At 46.8% G+C, this 18,178-nt stretch overlaps 1 protein-coding gene across 1 annotated transcript in view; it reads right to left on the reverse strand.

Annotated features, from left to right (window-relative positions):
• Positions 1-18,178, reverse strand: part of CTDSP1 (CTD small phosphatase 1) — a 179,528-nt gene that overhangs the window by 20,545 nt on the left and 140,805 nt on the right. Inside the window, exon 5 of the mRNA XM_078679241.1 lies at positions 13,412-13,504. Coding sequence (XP_078535367.1) covers positions 13,412-13,504 — 93 coding nt within the window. The remainder of the gene's footprint in view (positions 1-13,411; positions 13,505-18,178) is intronic.

Here is an 18,178-nt window from a genome sequence, read left to right on the forward strand (position 1 = left end):
CGACCTGGCTACAGCTTCTGCAGCTGACCGACCTGGCTACAGCTTCTGCAGCGGACCGACCTGGCTACAGCTTCTGCAGCTGACCGACCTGGCGACAGCTTCTGCAGCTGACCGACCTGGCGACAGCTTCTGCAGCTGACCGACCTGGCTACAGCTTCTGCAGCTGACCGACCTGGCTACAGCTTCTGGAGCTGACCGACCTGGCTACAGCTTCTGGAGCTGACCGACCTGGCTACAGCTTCTGGAGCTGACCGACCTGGCTACAGCTTCTGCAGCTGACCGACCTGGCTACAGCTTCTGCAGCTGACCGACCTGGCTACAGCTTCTGCAGCTGACCGACCTGGCTACAGCTTCTGCAGCTGACCGACCTGGCTACAGCTTCTGCAGCTGACCGACCTGGCTACAGCTTCTGCAGCTGACCGACCTGGCTACAGCTTTTGGATTGAAATGACCCGGTATCCAAGCACGAATGCAGAGCTAAAGACTTAAATACTGGAATAATGGGACCGCCAACCAGGCATGGCGCATAATGTCCTACCAGGAAGAGAAAACAATGGCAGCAAACCAATTAAAACCCTTCTTTGTAACTCCAAGTCAATAGGACTCTCTACCAGACAAGGATTCAATGGAACGTAATGCCATACTTAGCACAAATCGGAAATTAGGACACCATTCTACATTATTTTCAGATTGTTGATTGCAAACTTGTGAGACTGTACATTCTCACCTCACGGACCAGACTTAACGTTAATTTCATATTTCTTTGTAAGCTTCCATCTTAAAATATCTGCATCAACTTAGCAAAAGTTGTGTGATGGGTCAACCTCAGGAGGAACTGGATTCCAGGATCTTCTGATCCTGGTCAGTCAGGGGTATTAAGACCTCCAAATCATTATTTTAAGGGTGGCCATTCTCCTGATATAGGAGGGTCCATAAAGTTCCTTTTTAATCTGCTTACAATAAAGCTCCTAAAACATTAAGTCACCAATCTCGCCAGGTAATTCAGATTGTCAGCGAATGAAGGAAGCGGTCGCTAGTTTCTTACATACGTGTAATAAGTAGATTGTTCTGGTGTACCGCTCTCACAGCTGTGCAGCGATACGGACAAAGCATTAACGCACACTGTACAACTAACTCAAGATTTGTTTTAAGGCACGGGTAAATCATTGAGCTCTTGATGAAATGCGTCAGAGCTTACTTTACACAACCTACCATTCCATACCGTATCATGCGCCTGGAACTTGCCATACCTCCTATATTTACCTCCCTCTACCCCAATTGCAGTATCTGAATAATTGTCTTTCTTCCACTTAACAGCGTCCAGGGGACCCTGCCGCCATGTGCAATTCAGTAACACCGGGACACCTCTGAACAGAGTAACTCGGAGTTTATTATGCATCGCGTTTGGTGGATGTTGAAGTCTTGGGAATACAACTAGCATCTTGGTACCTCAGGAGCCTCCAGCATGCACTTTAATGTCACTTCTATGCCAGACCCGGGACTAACGCAACTGCTTGTAGGAGGAAAAAACAAAAAAAGGACAATTCGGCATGAGCAGTGTATATTATAGTCTGTTACACTGCTCAAAGGCACACTACACTAGAGTAAAACAGGGTGGGGTGCTGCTCCTCTTTGATTTTCAGTGAGTTCTTGTCAAATCTTCACGCCAACCCTCCGAGCTGCAAAAACACGAGAGTTAGACTTGCGTGCAGCGACCAGTCTACAATCTAAGGTGTTTATAACATTTCATGTACAAGGTCTTTTGATGCAGTCAGTCCCCTCACATTGCAACGCAAGGCTCGATAACTTTAGAATTAAAATTAAAAAACATCCCATTCGAGCCTTGCTGTGGCCTAGTCTGATGGTCATGCATCGCTTCTAAGCGCTTCACTGTCTGATTGAGGAATGATCAGCTGGACTGCGAGATGGTGAAGCACCCTGAAAAGTGCAACGTAAAGAAAGTGGCCCCTGCAAGTAGGTGAGAATCCCTCTAGGCAGGAAAAAGTAGAAAGCGTACAGAGCCTTGGGCAACTCACAATGGTTTATCTAAAGCACAATCAAACTTACAAAGACCTTAAGGGCAACAACACAATTGTGAAGGCCAATACGTAAATGTATTCAAAACATTCATAAAATCTGGACAGTGCAAAAAGTGTTACATGCAAATTGACATCCACACTCCACTCATATCTACATTCACACTCAATTCATCCACATCATAAAAGCAAGGTACACAGACAAGAACATGAACAGATATATAAAGGAAAGCACTACAGTTAGTGCTTAATGCTTGTAATACTATAATGTTCCATAATGACTGATATATAACAAATTGAATTATTCAATCAAAAAGACAGTCAGTGGGTTGACAATAGAATTTCTTTCATCATCTACGCGTGTTTTGGCACAGTGTACCTCCTTCGGGAAAGACACTAGGAACACTTGTATGGTACCTGTAATAATATAAAAATATTGTCTCTAAGGGGGCTATTGCATAAATTAGAAAGAAAATTACAATGTTTGTGTCTATAGGCCAACTAGGATGAAAAAATGAAAGATGAGATGTACACTCAACTGCACCAAAGCATGTGGTGAATTGAATATGCTACTTACCAGTATGCATCTGTTCTTGGCATGTAGGGCTGCTGACATTCATATCTATAGCATAGATCACCGCCTAGTGTTGGGTCGGGATGATTGCACATTGTTGTCCTGGAAGAGTCTTCGAAGTATCACGAGATAGGTGGCTCCTCCCCTGGACTACAGTGCGCATGGGCATCGACTCCATCCTCAGATTGTTTTTAGCCATTGTGGCAAAGATGGAGTGTAATAGTGTAAGCGATGGCCATGCCGAAGAGTAAATGCAAGAAAGTCTGCAGCCACTACAGGCGCCGGGGAGGAGGGCGGGCGATATGAATGTCAGCAGCCCTACATGCCAAGAACAGATGCATACTGGTAAGTAGCATATTCAGTTCGAGGCATGTGGGCTGCTGAATTCATATCTATAGCATAGAATACATAGCAGTCCCTCCATTAACGGCGGCCGCCTGTGCCAGCTGCAGAAGTCTGAAATAGTGTCTTAAGAACAGCCTGCCCTACAGCTGCCTGCTGCTTGGAGTGCACATCTACACAGTAATGCTTAGTAAAGGTATGTGGTGTAGACCATGTGGCTGCTCTACAAATATCTTCCAAAGGGATATTACCAAGGAAAGCCATAGAGGCCCCAAACTTGCGGGTGGAGTGGGCTCTGGGAGGGACCATTAAAGTGCGCTTAGCCTTGTGATAGCAAATCTGAATACACTTAACGATCCACCTGGCTATACCTGCCTTGGAAATGGGGTTGCCTTTGTGCTGGGCTGAGAAGGCAACAAAGAGCTGTTGTGTCTTTCTAAAGTCCTTGGTCCTATCGATGTAGTACATCAACGCTCTTTTGAGTGTGTAGCATTCTTTCTGCCACTGTCTCAGGGTTCTGAAAGAATGCGGGCAGTTCGATGGTCTGATTGACATGAAACTGCGAAACCACCTTAGGAAGGAATTTAGGGTTAGTGCGCAGCACCACCCTGTTGGAATGAATTTGAATAAATGGCTCTTGTACAGTGAGCGCCTGCAGCTCACTAACACGTCGTAGAGATGTAATGGCAATGAGAAAAGCCACTTTCCATGTTAAGAACTGAATCTCACAGGAATGGAGAGGCTCAAAAGGTGGGCCCATCAACCTGGTGAGGACCACGTTGAGGTTCCACACATGAGCTGGCGGGGTCCTGGGAGGGATGACCCGCTTCAGCCCTTCTAGGAAGGCTTTAATGGCAGGCACCCTGAAAACAGAGAGATGCTGCCTGTTTTGGAGATAAGCCGCTATGGCGGATAAGTGTATCCGAATGGAAGCATATGCTAGATTGCATTTGTAAAGATGTAACAAATAGCAGATGATATTAGGAATGGATGCATCTAGCGGGTTGATGTTGTGTTCTGTACAGTAAATGACAAACCGCTTCCATTTTGCCGCATAGCAGGCCCTAGTGGTGGGCTTCCTTGCCTCCCGTATGATGTCCATGCATTCAGGGGGCAAACCAAGGTAGCCAAACTAAGACCTCAGGAGCCAGATCACCAGATTGAGCTGTTGCGGATCTGGATGCTGAATGTTGCCATGGTTCTGCGTCAAGAGCCTGGGTGTGAGGTGCAGCCTCTGATGCGGGACCACGGAGAGTTCTAGAAACGTGGTGTACCATGGTTGGCGTGCCCACGTTGGAGCAACCAGGATGAGTGTCATCGAGTGTTGCTTTAGCTTTCGTGCCACCAGCGGTATGAGAGGTGCTGGGGGAAAAGCGTACGCAAATCTGCCTGACCAGTTCATCCATATCGCATTGCCCTGCGACTGTGGGTGCGGGAACCTGGCGGCAAAGCTTTGGCATTTTGCGTTTTCCCTTGTGGCAAATAGGTCTATCTCTGGATGACCCCACTGCTGGAAGTACGGGCGGAGTACTGATGGATGTAACTCCCACTCGTGCATCTGGTGGCTGTACCTGCTGAGCAGATTTGCCATCTGATTGTCCTTGCCCGGGAGGTGTTCCGCCATGAGGAAGATGTTCCTCTGAATGGCCCACTTCCACATGCTCTGAGCCAGATGAGACAACTGTGGAGAGTGCGTACCCCCCTGCTTTTGGATGTAGTACATGGCCGTCATGTTGTCCGTCCGGATCAACACGACTTTGTTGCACAGATGTACTTTGAAGGACTTGAGCGCCATGAAGATCGCCATCAGTTCGAGGTAGTTGATGTGCATCCTCTTCTGCTGCGTCGACCACAGTCCCTGCACCGTGTAATGGAGCACATGAGCTCCCCATCCCTGGAGAGAGGCGTCCGTCGTCAGGATAATCTGTGGCACAGGCTCTTGGAACGGTCGGCCCTTGCAAAGGTTGTGTGGAGTCCACCAATGCAGAGAATTGTATGTCCGACCGGTCACCAACACTAGGTCTTTCAACTGTCCTTGAGCCTGAGTCCACTGATTAGCCAAGCATTCTTGGAGCGGACGCACATGCAACCTTGCGTGCGGGACTATGAAGATGCAGGAGGCCATCATGCCTATCAACTGCATGAACACTCTCGCTGGAAGTGAGTGTTGCGGTCTGAACTTCTGGATCAGCGACAGGATGTTGTCCATCCTCACTGAATTTGGCTGAGCCGTGGCTGCCAGAGTATCTATCGTCGCGCCCAGATACTGCCGCACATGGGCTGGCTGAAGGTGCGACTTCGGATAGTTCAGTGAGAAGCCCAGACCGTGAAGAAGGTGAATGGTGTGGGACATATCGGCGGTGCACTGCTGGGCCTACTTTGCCTGGACCAGCCAGTCGTCCAGATAAGGATAGACATGTAGGTTTTGTCTCCTGAGGTGCGCCACCACAGTCGCCAGACATTTCGTGAACACTCTGGGGGCTGTGGTCACCCTGAAAGGAAGGACCTTGAATTGGTAATGCCGATTCTGGATGGTGCACCGGAGGTATTTCCTGTGGGGTGGATGGAGTGGGATGTGAAAGTAAGCATCCTTGAGGTCCAAGGTTGCGAGGAAGTCTCCCTGATTGAGCAATGGAAGAACCTGCTGCAGTGTTAGCATGTGGAAGTGTTCTGAAAGAATGTACTGGTTTAGGGGCCGTAGGTCCAGAATAGGTCTGAGGGACCCGTCCTTCTTCGGGATTAAGAAATACACCCCTGTGCCTTCTTCCTCCACCGGCACGAGCTCTATTGCGCCTTTTTGCAGCATGACAAGAACCTCCTGCTGCAATAAGTGCAAATGCTCTGCTGACATAGGACGGTGCTTTGGTGGTATGTTGGGTGGAGTGGATGTTAGCTCCAAACAATAGCCGAACTGGATAAGTTTCCTGACCCACCTGTCTGTGGTGATGGATTTCCAGACCGGCAGGAACTGCTGGAGTCTCCCCCCGACGGGTGTTGGATGGTCGGGGGGCAGTGACAGGGAGTCACTGTTTGTTGGTGGCAGAGGAACGGGAGTTGTTGTTGCCTCTGCCCTTGGCGCTGTTGCCCCGGTATCCTCCTCTACCCTGCTTGGTGTACGAGGATTGCGCCCCACCTTTATTGAACTGTGTCTGCTGTGACATTTGGCCTCTGTTAACACCTCGATTGCCTGAGCGACGAAAAGTGTTCCCTCGAAACTGTTGGGACTGGAGAGCTCCCATGGACTTGGCCGTCTCAGTATCTTTCTTTATTTTCTCCAGGGTGGTATCCACTTCTGGACCAAATAACCTGTCAGGGTTTACTGGTTGGTTGAGGATGGTAGTTTGGATTTCTGGTTTAAAACCTGAGATTCTGCGCCATGCCTGCCGTCTGAGCATCACACTGGTATTAATTGCTCTGGCCGCAGTGTCGGCAACGTCTAGTGCGCACTTAATGGAAGCTTTAAAGATGAGCTTCCCTTCCTGGATAAGCATCTCCCCAGCCTCTTTATATTGGTCTGGTAGATGCTGCAACAGGGTCTCTAGTGTGTCGTAGTGTGCCCTGTCGTATCTAGCCAATAGTGCCTGCGTGTTAGAGATACGCCAGATATTGGCCGCCTGAGCTGCTACTCTTTTCCCCGATGCCTCAAGCACTTTAGACTCTTTGTTCGGGGGAGGAGCTTCACCGGTGGTCTGAGAATTCACCCGTTTGCGGGCTTTAGAAACTACCAAAGAGTCCAATGGCAACTGGCCCTTGATGTAGGTAGGATCGCCAGGTGCCGGCCTGTATTTCTTCTCGATTCTAGGGTTGACTACCCTTGACCGTGTGGGTTCCTTAAAAATGTCCGCAGCATGCTTAAGGACCCCCTTTAGCATAGGAAGAGTCTTGACAGTTTTTTCAGCAGTTGAGAAAGTGTCAAAAAGGAAGTCCACTTCCACAGGGTCAGCATGTAGTTCCACGTAGTGGTTCTTGGCTGCCCTTTCAATTAGGGCATTAAATGCCGCAGAATCCTCGGTGGGAGAGGTCTTAACATTGTACACCTGAGGGTCATGGACGGTGTACTGATCCCCTTGGTAACCTGCCCCTATCCAGGAGTCCTGTTGTTCATCAGGCTCTGTGTTGGCTGGAAAATGGTATTCCTCGTCCTGCTCCCCTGCATCCTCTCCATCAGAGTAAGTGGGTGAGGGTGTTGCAACTCTTGTAGGAAGTACGGGTTCTACCAAGACTTGGGTTTCTGGAGCAGGCCTCTTGCGCTTCATAGGAATAGTATATGAGTCCAAAGGCTGCGATGCCGTGATTTTCCTCTTGTAAAGCAGGAGCTTTCCGGTGTCGGCATCGATGAAATGCTCCGACTGCTCCTCCAGTAAGGGTGGTTGAAGCATCAAACCCCCAGCCGGGTGAGTGGGCTTCGATCCCACAGAGTCCTTGGGCACCGAGCGTGGTGCGAAGGCCTTCGGCGCCACCTTCGGCGGCAACGTGAAGAGGAGCGGCGCCGAAGTCTTTGGCGTTGGTACAGCTTGCGTCGGGGTGGAAGGCGTTTTCGGTTCCGACGCCGAAGCTCTGTCCCTAATTCGCTTGAGGGAGTCCAAGACCTGCTTCGTAAAGGAAGCGGACAGTTTCGTCGACCCGACAGTCGACCTCTGACCACCACCAGGGGAAGACCCGAGCGTCGATGACTTCGGTTTCTCCGAGCGGGGCGAAGGAGCATCCGCTTTAGGTGCGCCACGATCTTGGTCTTTGGTCGCAGACGTGGACGGCGACGGTTCGGATCGGCGGCCATGACTACCGGCGTCGGGGTTCCGGCCTTCGGCTCGACGCCCTTGCCTGATGTCGACTCGACGGCCTTCTTGGACTTCGGCTCGACGGTCTTACTCGACTCCGATTCGGCGGCCTTCTTTGGCTTCAGATCGACGACCTTGACCACTTTCGGCACCTTGACCGGTTCGACAGCTTTCTTTGGCGTCGACACCTCGGAAGATGACTGCGTCGATGGGGGAGCAGACGTCTTCGGTTTCGATGGCGCCTCAGCCATTTTTGCTTTAGTCGACACCGATGGTTTCAGTTTCGGTTTCGACAATGGCGGCTCCGCCGAAGTGTCCGTAGCCGGGCCAGTAGGCGGGGCCGTGGATGCTGGTATAAAGTCTTGGGTAAGGCCGCGTGGCGATCCCTCGACCTGAGCCTTTGTAAATGTTCGAACGGGGCATAGCTCTTCCTCTGAGCTATCTTCCATGGCCCCATAGGCCTCATCGTCGTCCCCTACCTCGTCGACGACTTCTTGTACATCGAGGCCTCCGACATCCGCGTCGTATTCGCATTCGAGGTCAACTGTTGGAGGTGAAATCTGCAGTCGAACCTCTTGTTCGTCCGCTTCTTCGTCGTCGAAGATGTCCACCGGTGCTGGGGCCGACTGCTGGGCCGCCATGCGCGCCACGCGCCGAAGAGTCTTCGTCGAACGAAACTTTGAACAAGCTATACAGTTGGCTTCATTGTGGTCCGGCGACAGGCACTTGTTGCACACCGGGTGGACGTCGATGTGTGGGTACTTCGATCCACACACGGGACACTTCTTGAACGGGCTCCGTTCCATGTCTTGTTGTCGAGGGTCTTGCTGCGTCGACTGGGCCTCGATCACCGAAGAGTCACACGACTCCCTGGAAATCCAACTCGGGAACTGAGTCGGAATCGAACCGGGGCACCGAACGCAAACAATACCAACGAATAGAACAAGGCCTTCTGGCCTCGAAAAAGTTTACGTTGATTCCGAACTGGAGATAACGAAATTACATCCGAACCCAATGGCGGAAAAAAACAATCTGAGGATGGAGTCGATGCCCATGCGCACTGTAGTCCAGGGGAGGAGCCACCTATCTCGTGATACTTCGAAGACTCTTCCAGGACAACAATGTGCAATCATCCGGACCCAACACTAGGCGGCGATCTATGCTATAGATATGAATTCAGCAGCCCACATGCCTCGAACAGAAAGGTATGTGACAAGTATACATTATCTATAAATACACCCCAAAGCCGGATACCATGAGTCAAACATGAAAGTGCTCAGCAACTAAGCTTACAAAAATGTAAAGGAATATGACAGAAACAACAAAATATGCACCTGTACCGATGTGTAACCTCACAGGGCTTTGGAGGGAAGACCTAACTCTCATAGTTGGAATATGAAGATGACTGTAATGAGTAAAAACAGGTTGCATGAATAGAATGTAATTGCAGTCATGAAAGCCCTGCCGTGAAATGAACACACCAAGCCTTTTAAAACGATGCAAGTAGGCTGGGGTATTACCTCTGTGGGCCTGACCCGCAGTCACAAGATGGCTGGATGGATCGGTGTCCAAGGATGGATAAGACAAAACGTCTGTAAAACAACCAACCAAGCCGCGAATGTATGTACATATATGAACGCAAATGAGGAGGCGCACGTGCCCTCGAGATACCTAGCAGAAATACAATGCTGTAACCATGGCTGCTTTTAAGATATGTGGAGCCAAAATAAAGGGGACAATCGTATCCACCCACCGACTGGGCATAAGTCGGAGGATGCACGTGCTAATGCCACAAGTGTTAAACGGTAAAGATAGATATCTACAAAGGCGGGGGTGTAAAAAGTCTGTGCTTTAGCGTCCATCTATGTAGAACTAAAGACGAACGTACATGTCACACAGCGGGTGAGAATTGCTGTAGGTGATGACTAGCAGGTGAGAGGGTCATGTGAGCTGAGCAGCCGGACGCGGTCTCCCATGGAGAAGACACTGGAACAATGCCGGGTAAAAAGCTGCAAAAACAGCACGTCCATCTGGAAACAACCAATAAAAACTTGTTTTGAAATTTAAAAAAAACAAACAGCACGTCCAGTTGACGTGATGACGTAAGGGTAAATTCCAACCGAAACAGTGGCTACAACGGCGGCCATGATGGAATGTGTAAATGAGTCTATGAAGAGAAGCAAAATGTAAAGTGGCATAACCTGTAACATTGGGGTTATGCAAATTGTGACAAAAATGATAATGACTGTGAGAAGGCATTGCAATGAATACAGAAAAGGGGCTGTCGGAGCATAATGAAATATGCACAAATAGAAACGCTCCAGAGAACGGACAATGAGCAACGATAACTGTTAAGCCAGGCATTGGAATGGTAGAATTCTATGAATTAAGAGAATAAGAGAAAAATTGGGATGCTGAAGAAATAGCCTACAGGTTACTAGATTCTGAGGGAATACCTAGTACAATCAATAGAGGGGCATGACTCTAAATCTGCATGGGGAAAAAAGAATAAGCATGAATATGAATATATGAGAAATTAGCCTGTATTACAACCTATTGCTTGTTCCCCAGCGATTTCCTGGTTCAATGCATGTGGAACGTGTCTAAAGTGAAAATCAAGTATACTTCTCTTCGTTTGGGAAATTTGTCAAGGTTGCAGCCTGGTTTGTTGTCAATTTTCTCTGAGATGAGCCAGTCAATATTTCCAGGTTTATATCCCAACTCTAGGTTGTATTTTACAAGAGGGAGTTGGGGGGTGGGTGAGGGGGGTGGGAGGGGGAGAGAATATTTCTGAGTATGAATTGCAGAGCGATGTTCAATGAGACATGCTGCTAGAAAGCAAGATGCTTCACCTACATACTCAAGCTCGCATGGGAAAACTAACAGGTAGATGATATTTTTTGTTCTTCAATTCGTGAACGTGTTGAGTACTACACTATATTTGCTGTATTCAAAAGCTTCAGTAACTATTGCAGTCTCACACGCTTTGCATTGAGGCATTTACGGTTGCCCTCAATAGGCCTTGGTCCGTCAGTGGCTTTTTGCATGAAGGGTGCTTTAGTTTTTAAGCAAGAGCGGACCACGCGGTCCTTGAGATTCTGGTTATGCCTACGGGCAAACATGGGGTGAGGTAAAGTCTGATTTTGTCCATTACCTGTATTTAAAATGTGCGTTTTCGCACATATGATCTGGCGTATCTGGTCATTAGGAGTAGAATGTCTCGCGACACACACAAGTTTGGGTTCCCCCCTTATGTTTTTGATTATTAAGGAGGTGGTCTCTATCATAGAATCGGGCACGTTTATAGGCCTCGCGTAGTAATCTCTTAGGGTATTATCCTCTTGCGATATATTTTGTTTTCATCATGATGGATCTAAAGTCAGTTTCTCAGATTAGTGCAATTCCACCGCAGGCGGAGGAATTGTCCCAGAGAGATACAATGGTGTAACCATGGCTGCTCTGGCTGTTCTGGGATGATAGCTGCTGAAATGCAACAAACTGTTCCCGGCTGATGGTTTTACTTACAGATCTACTTCCAACTGGTGATTGCGATGTCGGATTTGAATATCCAGGAACTCAACCATCTGAGGACAACTGTGGGCAGTAAATTTCACGTTCGTGTCACAAAGATTGATCTAATTAAGGAATTCAGTCAAAGTTTCTGGTTGACTGCACCAAATTAGATGATGTCATTGATCAATGGGTGACTGATTCAAAGAAAGGAGGCCCCTTATTGGGGATGAATCTCTATTCGGATTTAGCCATATTGATGTTCGCTACAGTGGGGGCACAGGATGCCCCCATGCGGACTCCTTGGCTTGGTCTGTAACGGCTACCATTACACTCAAAAGTGTTTTCTGCTAGCACCACACGTACGATGTCTGGGATGAAGGTGGGGGAGCAAAATATATGGTATTACTCGATGTTTCTAAAGCCTCTTTTTGGGGGATACTGCTGTATAGAGATTCTATGTCAAGGGTGACAAGAATATCTCTATTAGCATTGAAGCAGAGACCTTCCACTGTCTTGATCGTGTCTTTGGGATCTTGAACGCAAGTTACAATTTTTGGAATAGATGGACGCAAGGTTGAATTTACGTATTTTGACATAGGCTCAGTCATTGAGCCTATGGGAGTGACAATTGGTCCATACTAAGGTCTGTACGGTTTGTCCCCTTTTTGGGCACCTCAGAGATGCTAGCCAAGCGGGGATGGCAAATGTTAAGCTAACCATACTCCTTTTGACAGACGGCACCTATATCTAGAGCCTTTTTCATGAGGGAGTGGTTTTATTTTCACTCCAACAGTAGGTTCACTCAAGACTGGTAAATAATGTTCCTGGTTGTTTAGAAGAGCACCCTGAGAAGTGAGCCTTGTTTGCGTTGTTCTCCCTAACACTCCAATGCCCAAACCTAACCCTTAGAAAGAACCTACCAGATACAACGAATACACGAGATGCAGTCCCTATCAAGTAGCACTCAGGAACCTGTGTCACCATGCCCCAAACACAAACATCCAACACACCACATGAGCAAGAACATGTAACTAACAGCTCGATGCCCCAGTCGGCTACGGAGGGATTCCCACCAGCGCCTAATAACCAGCCAAGCAAGCATCTTATTCAAGGTTCTTTGAGCAGGTAAACAAATCTATCAACTACAACAGATTACGTTGTGCAGACAACTCAGCGCTCTCCTGCCCGCAACTCACACCTCATACAACCGCACCCCACAGAAAGTGTTAGATAAACTATATCACACTCACAAATGGCCTCAAAACTATAGAAGTGCACAAGCCCAATAACTCTTACCCTTCAGGCATGCAGAAAACAACTGGTCGCCCATGTGGAGAGGGTTAATTGGCAAACCCAGGGACCACCAAGACTCTAGTCAATGAGAATCGCGAAACATGCGCAAAGGCACCCAGACATTGAAAGCGCTATGCGGCCGTACAGAAATGCGCTATAAAAATGCTAGTAACATACCACAACATGTTATGTTATGGGCACACTATAATAAATGCAGTTACAAGAATTCTAATGAATACAATAATGATTAAAAACAATAACAAATAGCAATGTCGATATATATACAGAAAAATGCTAGACCCCACCATGTTAGCTTCCCACTCACACAGTGATATGCACTGTGTGTGCAGGTGATAACCAGACAGTATTTACAACTGCAGCAAGTTCAATAGGTACTATACTAGGTACTAGCACAGGCGAATCTAGTTCTGAGAATTGAGCGCACTGGCAGCAGAGGAAGCAGGACTGATCTTTAAATAGTGCACATATAGAACAGGGCGCACTCAGCGATTGGATACTGCACTCCATTTGCAGCATGGGAATTGCAGTTTTGTGTTGACATTTTAACAATAATGCTAATATAAAAACTGCTAATATACTGGTAAATAAAGTTATTATAGTATCTACACAACAGAAAAAAAAACATGATCTTTAAGCAGGTGGCCATATCTCCAGTCACACATTTTTTTCAATTAATCAATCAGAGGATTTCGATAGCACTACGTGTCACCCATGAGGGTATCCAGGCGCTGCTGTCGCTGCTATGTGCCTCTCAGAATGTACTTTATGCTAGAGAGCAGCCACTCTCTGCTGGGTCAGACAGACACAACACCTGTGTCAGAAGGCAGTGTCCCCTGAGTGTCCCTCGGTCTCACCTTTGCCAGGCTGGCCGTGAACAGCACGCACTCAAAGAGCTCGCCCATCCGCAGCAAAAACTGGTCCACGTGCGGCCGCTTCAACACGTACACCTGGAGCGAAGACAAAGACAAGGTCATGGTGTGCAAGAGAACAACACTTCTGTGACTGGTTTCTACAGGTGGACATTCGATGACCCAGGAGAAAACACCTATTTCACAAATATAGTAATTGTACTCTTTTATTTGTGGATAAGTAGGACTGTATACGCGCACTGGTGCATTCCTGCAGCTCTACATCATGTGCTTAGGTACATGCTGCTGCTTTACAAGTAAACAGAGGTTTTTCAGATGGGCATGCACGTGTAACTGTGTAAAGGAGGGGAGATGGGGGGGTGTGAGTGTAAGACATGAACCGATAGTTCGATACAGAAGGGCATAGATGGTGCACGTGCATGTATTGGCGTGAGGATACTGCGTGTGTGTGTGTGTGTGCACATTAGTGCATTTCATGTGGGTTTGCTGGAATGAAAAGTGCACAGTGTTTATGTGAGTGTGTTAGAATGTACAAGTAGGTATGGGTGAAGGACAAGGGAGATAGGTGGGATAATGCTAAGGTTACTAGAGTTTGCTGCTGCAGGGATAGAGGACTAAGTAATGCACAGGTATGTGTTGTCTCTGACTGCTTATGGTATGTTGGTTCTATCAGCTCATGGAGAGTGAAAGAGTGTGTGAGTGAGTGAGTGCAGGCTGCAATGTTACTTTCCATGCTGTACCTGTTGTGTAATGTAACATGCGTTTGTAAAGCGCACGTTCACCACAAAGGGTATCTTGGCGCTGCATAACAGACGTTTAATGTTACTCAACGAAATGGTACTTATTTTTTCGACCTCAGAAGGATGAAAGGCTAAGTGGACCTGTGACGATAATGTCAAACACAGGCCCATACAATTGGAGCAGTAGTTCACTAGGGCACCAGACCCGGTGTATGTGAAGGAAGCTTGCACTTCTCCTACTGAAACAGCTCTTTGTGATGAAAGCCAGCCCTTGACCCATACAGAACCGATTTTGTGTGAGAAGGAGAAAGCACCGCTGGCGCTGGATTGGTGCAAGGGGTTGTGTGTCTGTTCCTTACATTGATCTTGATTATACTGTGCATGTTCTGTGTGATAGTGAAGCTTGCTCAGCTGATTCCTGCGGTGTACTTGTGCTGCTTAGGATAGAAGCGTCGACAAATGCTGCCTGTGCTGTACATCACTGCTGTTTGTTCGGTGTGAGTTTGCGCTGATACTGTATCTCTTTGGAATGCAAAGGGACCTTGACTCGGTGCTGTATCTGCCGTTTCTATTAAGGAACCTCCACAGTCGTTTCCTAAAGGGATTTTGTGATGAGTATGACGGAAACTTGCGGTGCAATCTGGTTTCCCATACTGTTCTTGCTTTGTGTGTGAGGGGTGTTTGCATTATTACTGTCCTGGAAAGGGGAGGGTGGGCTTCAAGACATATTTTGTATGTGGATGAAGCTTGCGCTGCCTGAAGTTGACTTTCATTGTCTGAAGAGGATTCTGGTCACCAGTAGAACTCAGGAGGCAGTGTTAGGAGACAGGATGAACCTTAATACCCACTGAGCCACTTCGCGATGGGTGGTGGCACGGATGGGTCATTACGGACCGTGGCGGGCGCTGGTTGTAGATCTGCAGCTTGGCACCAGCTCCAGCACCAAATAATCGAGAATAGGTCAGCTTAAGAGACCACGGCCTATCCTGGATTACTTGAAGCCAGCTCTGGCCATATGATAACTTGACGCTTCCTCATATTCGAGAAGCTTGGCACCTCCTTAGGAAACAGGACACAGTTTCATCCCTGGAGGCATTGGTGAGGTCTTCTTTAAAGGGCTTCTCTTCAGCTCCTGAAGCTTGGCACCTTTATCCTCACTTGGCACGGTCTCATCTTCATATTCAGAGCCTGGCATGGTACCCACACACCAGCAGCCACCAGTAGGAATACTCTATATGACTCAAAAGGGACAAGCAAACAGTCTCCATCTCAGAGACAGAATTATTTCCTTCAGAAAAGTTAAATATTCTACAATATAGAAACCCAATCTAGAATACAGAAGACCCAGTCAAGATTATACAGGACTCATTCCCTCTGAAGAACAATCAAGATTACACAAGACTCATTCACCCTGAAGACCAATCAAGCACCTACTTATACTAAGACAACAAACTTAGAAAAGGTGACAAACACTCCATTGTCAGAGAGAACATGTCTAGAAAAGAAGTTACTTCATCCTTCACCATAGACATCACAAATTAGGACAACCACTATAACACTTTAGACCAGAATTGCATTACATGATGGAGCAATCTGAGAAGATAAGGGTGTAAGCCCTCTGCTGCAATTAACACACTCTATGGACTCCACTTAGCACACAAATGCTGGCAGGCTTAGAACCTTCAATTGAATATATAATACATGATGTTGGAAAGTTACTTAACTGCAATATTATATGTGTAACTGGCATATTTCGTAGTTGTGAATGTTTTCTGTATACTCCAGTCATGGAGAGGTGGGACTCAGAATGGTCTGAGATTATTTACAAAATATCCTGAGATAATCAATGACCTGGGACTCTGTCATTAGATCTAAATGATATGAAGAGCAACTGTGGATTGCTCTGGGCTTCCTGGCTACTCTCATATTCTTTGTCATACCTTGTAAATTGAAAATTCCTTCCTATCTGGAAAAAAACATTATATCCTTAAAACTAGTCCCTGCTGCATAGTGCAGCTGGATGGACCACATGCCAATTTATAAGCGATGCCAAGCTGCAAAACTGCCGTTATAGGCGAGTAACTTAATTTCGGCAGTATCTATCTTTTATGGATTCCCGGACAATTCCCTGAGTAACACGTAATATCCACCGAGGAACGGAAATAGAGGCAAAAGTTGTAGAACTTTAAAAGGCCTTCGGACTGCTTGACCTACCCGAGCCTCTCATTAAATGATCGACTTTCATCTGAACAGTGGGACTACCTCAAATAGTGGATTTTCCATTTAAATGCAGATATAAATCCTTTTTGTAAGAGATTGATTTAGGCACTAGCGTTGTGACGGATTACAGAATGCCCTTATATGAAAACTACACCCAATTGTAACCCTTAGAAACATGTCTAAGTCTGAATATGTGTTATTTTGTTCTATGTGGGTACAGTCTTGAAGCAGAAATTGGTTTAACTGATTTTAGAGATTCCCAAGTGAGAATGGTCTAAAATAAATGAAAAAAATAGACAGCAAAATGCAGCACAGAGGGGTAACAATGATAAAGAATGCAAAGAACCTAAAGAAGAAAAACGTGATACAAGAAATTACAACACCTGCTGGAAGCTCAACAGAACTTGCCTTCATAGAAGAATTGGTATGCCCAATTTTTTATAGAACTAGAACTTAAGGTCTTGAAAATTACTTCAGGGAGTTAAGTCGACATTAAACTTCCCCTCCTAATTGCTATCAATTATTTTCTGCAGCAGCTCTTTTGCGTCACATCTCATTTCCAGGCTACATGTCCTGAGCTTTGCCATCTCCATATGAGGGGCCCGGTGTTTGAGCCAATATGTATCGGCCTGATAAAACCCAACTCCGCTGGGTGGAATTTATTGCATCTGATAAGTAACTCCCAATTACGAGTTTGTCCACAATAATGGTGACCAAGAGTCCCATTTTGGTGCTTTTTCTACTAAACGTCACGTACTAATAATTATGGGCATCTCCTCCTAACAAAAACATGTTGAAAGGTTCAACCTGCCTAAATGTATGGGGGAAAAATTGCAGCCTAGCTGCTAATTGAGATATGCATGGTAACTGGAGTTACCGCACGTTGCATTTAACCGAGCCACTTGCAGTGAGAGCCTCAATCTTCAAGTTGAAGCTGCCGCAGCCAGTTGATCATCATGAGATCTGTCGCCAGGACGAGTCGTAGTGCAAGATAGTTGTAAGAGGTTTACTGCTCTTACTTGATGACGCTATTACCGGTCAGGCACATTTAGGGGAATGAACGACAGAGCATCTTGTTATTCCTGGGAGTTATTTCTCAGGGTAATGTCCCATCTATTTTCCATAATTTATCTATTGATAATTGTTCTCTTGCCAAATGCTAAACAGGGGCACTTGAAGCTCTACACATGAGAGGAGCGCCGTCTGCTCATGGGTGAAATGTTCTTAAAATATGAGGTGTTAGTACGCAAACACTTGGTGTTCTGTTGTCATTCCCTAATGTAGCATCTCTGGTGTGTTTAAGCATCCTTTGCAATTCATTTTCCTGAAATTGGTCACTCAAAGGCACAACGATGCCAAGAGCAAAAAAAGTGAGATTCACAGACTTTAATATCAACTACTGATCCCTAGTTTGGTGGTCTTGCCAACATGAAGCAGTCCAGTTCAATCTTCTAAGCTATGTATAAAAACAATGGAATGGAATGCTACCAAGCGGAATTATCAGTGGTTGAGATAAATTAAAGCATATCCTTTCAAGGCATTTTGTGCTGTCATTATATTGACATGTATCCGGACCCCTCAGCGGGAAACGGACACCTGAACATGCGCTGTAGGCAGAGTATGGTCCCTCGTGCTAACTGCCAGCTGGCACGATCTCCTTGAACAATTACCGGTGCCTCTCGGGTCTTGGCTTCCAGTATTTCTTCCACTAGCGGAGAATCCATCTTATTTCTGTTATTTCTATCACCAGCGCATACGTCTTGACTATGTTCACCAAATGGGGTGGAGCGTA

The sequence above is a fragment of the Lissotriton helveticus genome, chromosome 3_1 (genome assembly GCF_964261635.1).
Source record: "Lissotriton helveticus chromosome 3_1, aLisHel1.1, whole genome shotgun sequence".
NCBI classification, from domain to species: domain Eukaryota; kingdom Metazoa; phylum Chordata; class Amphibia; order Caudata; family Salamandridae; genus Lissotriton; species Lissotriton helveticus.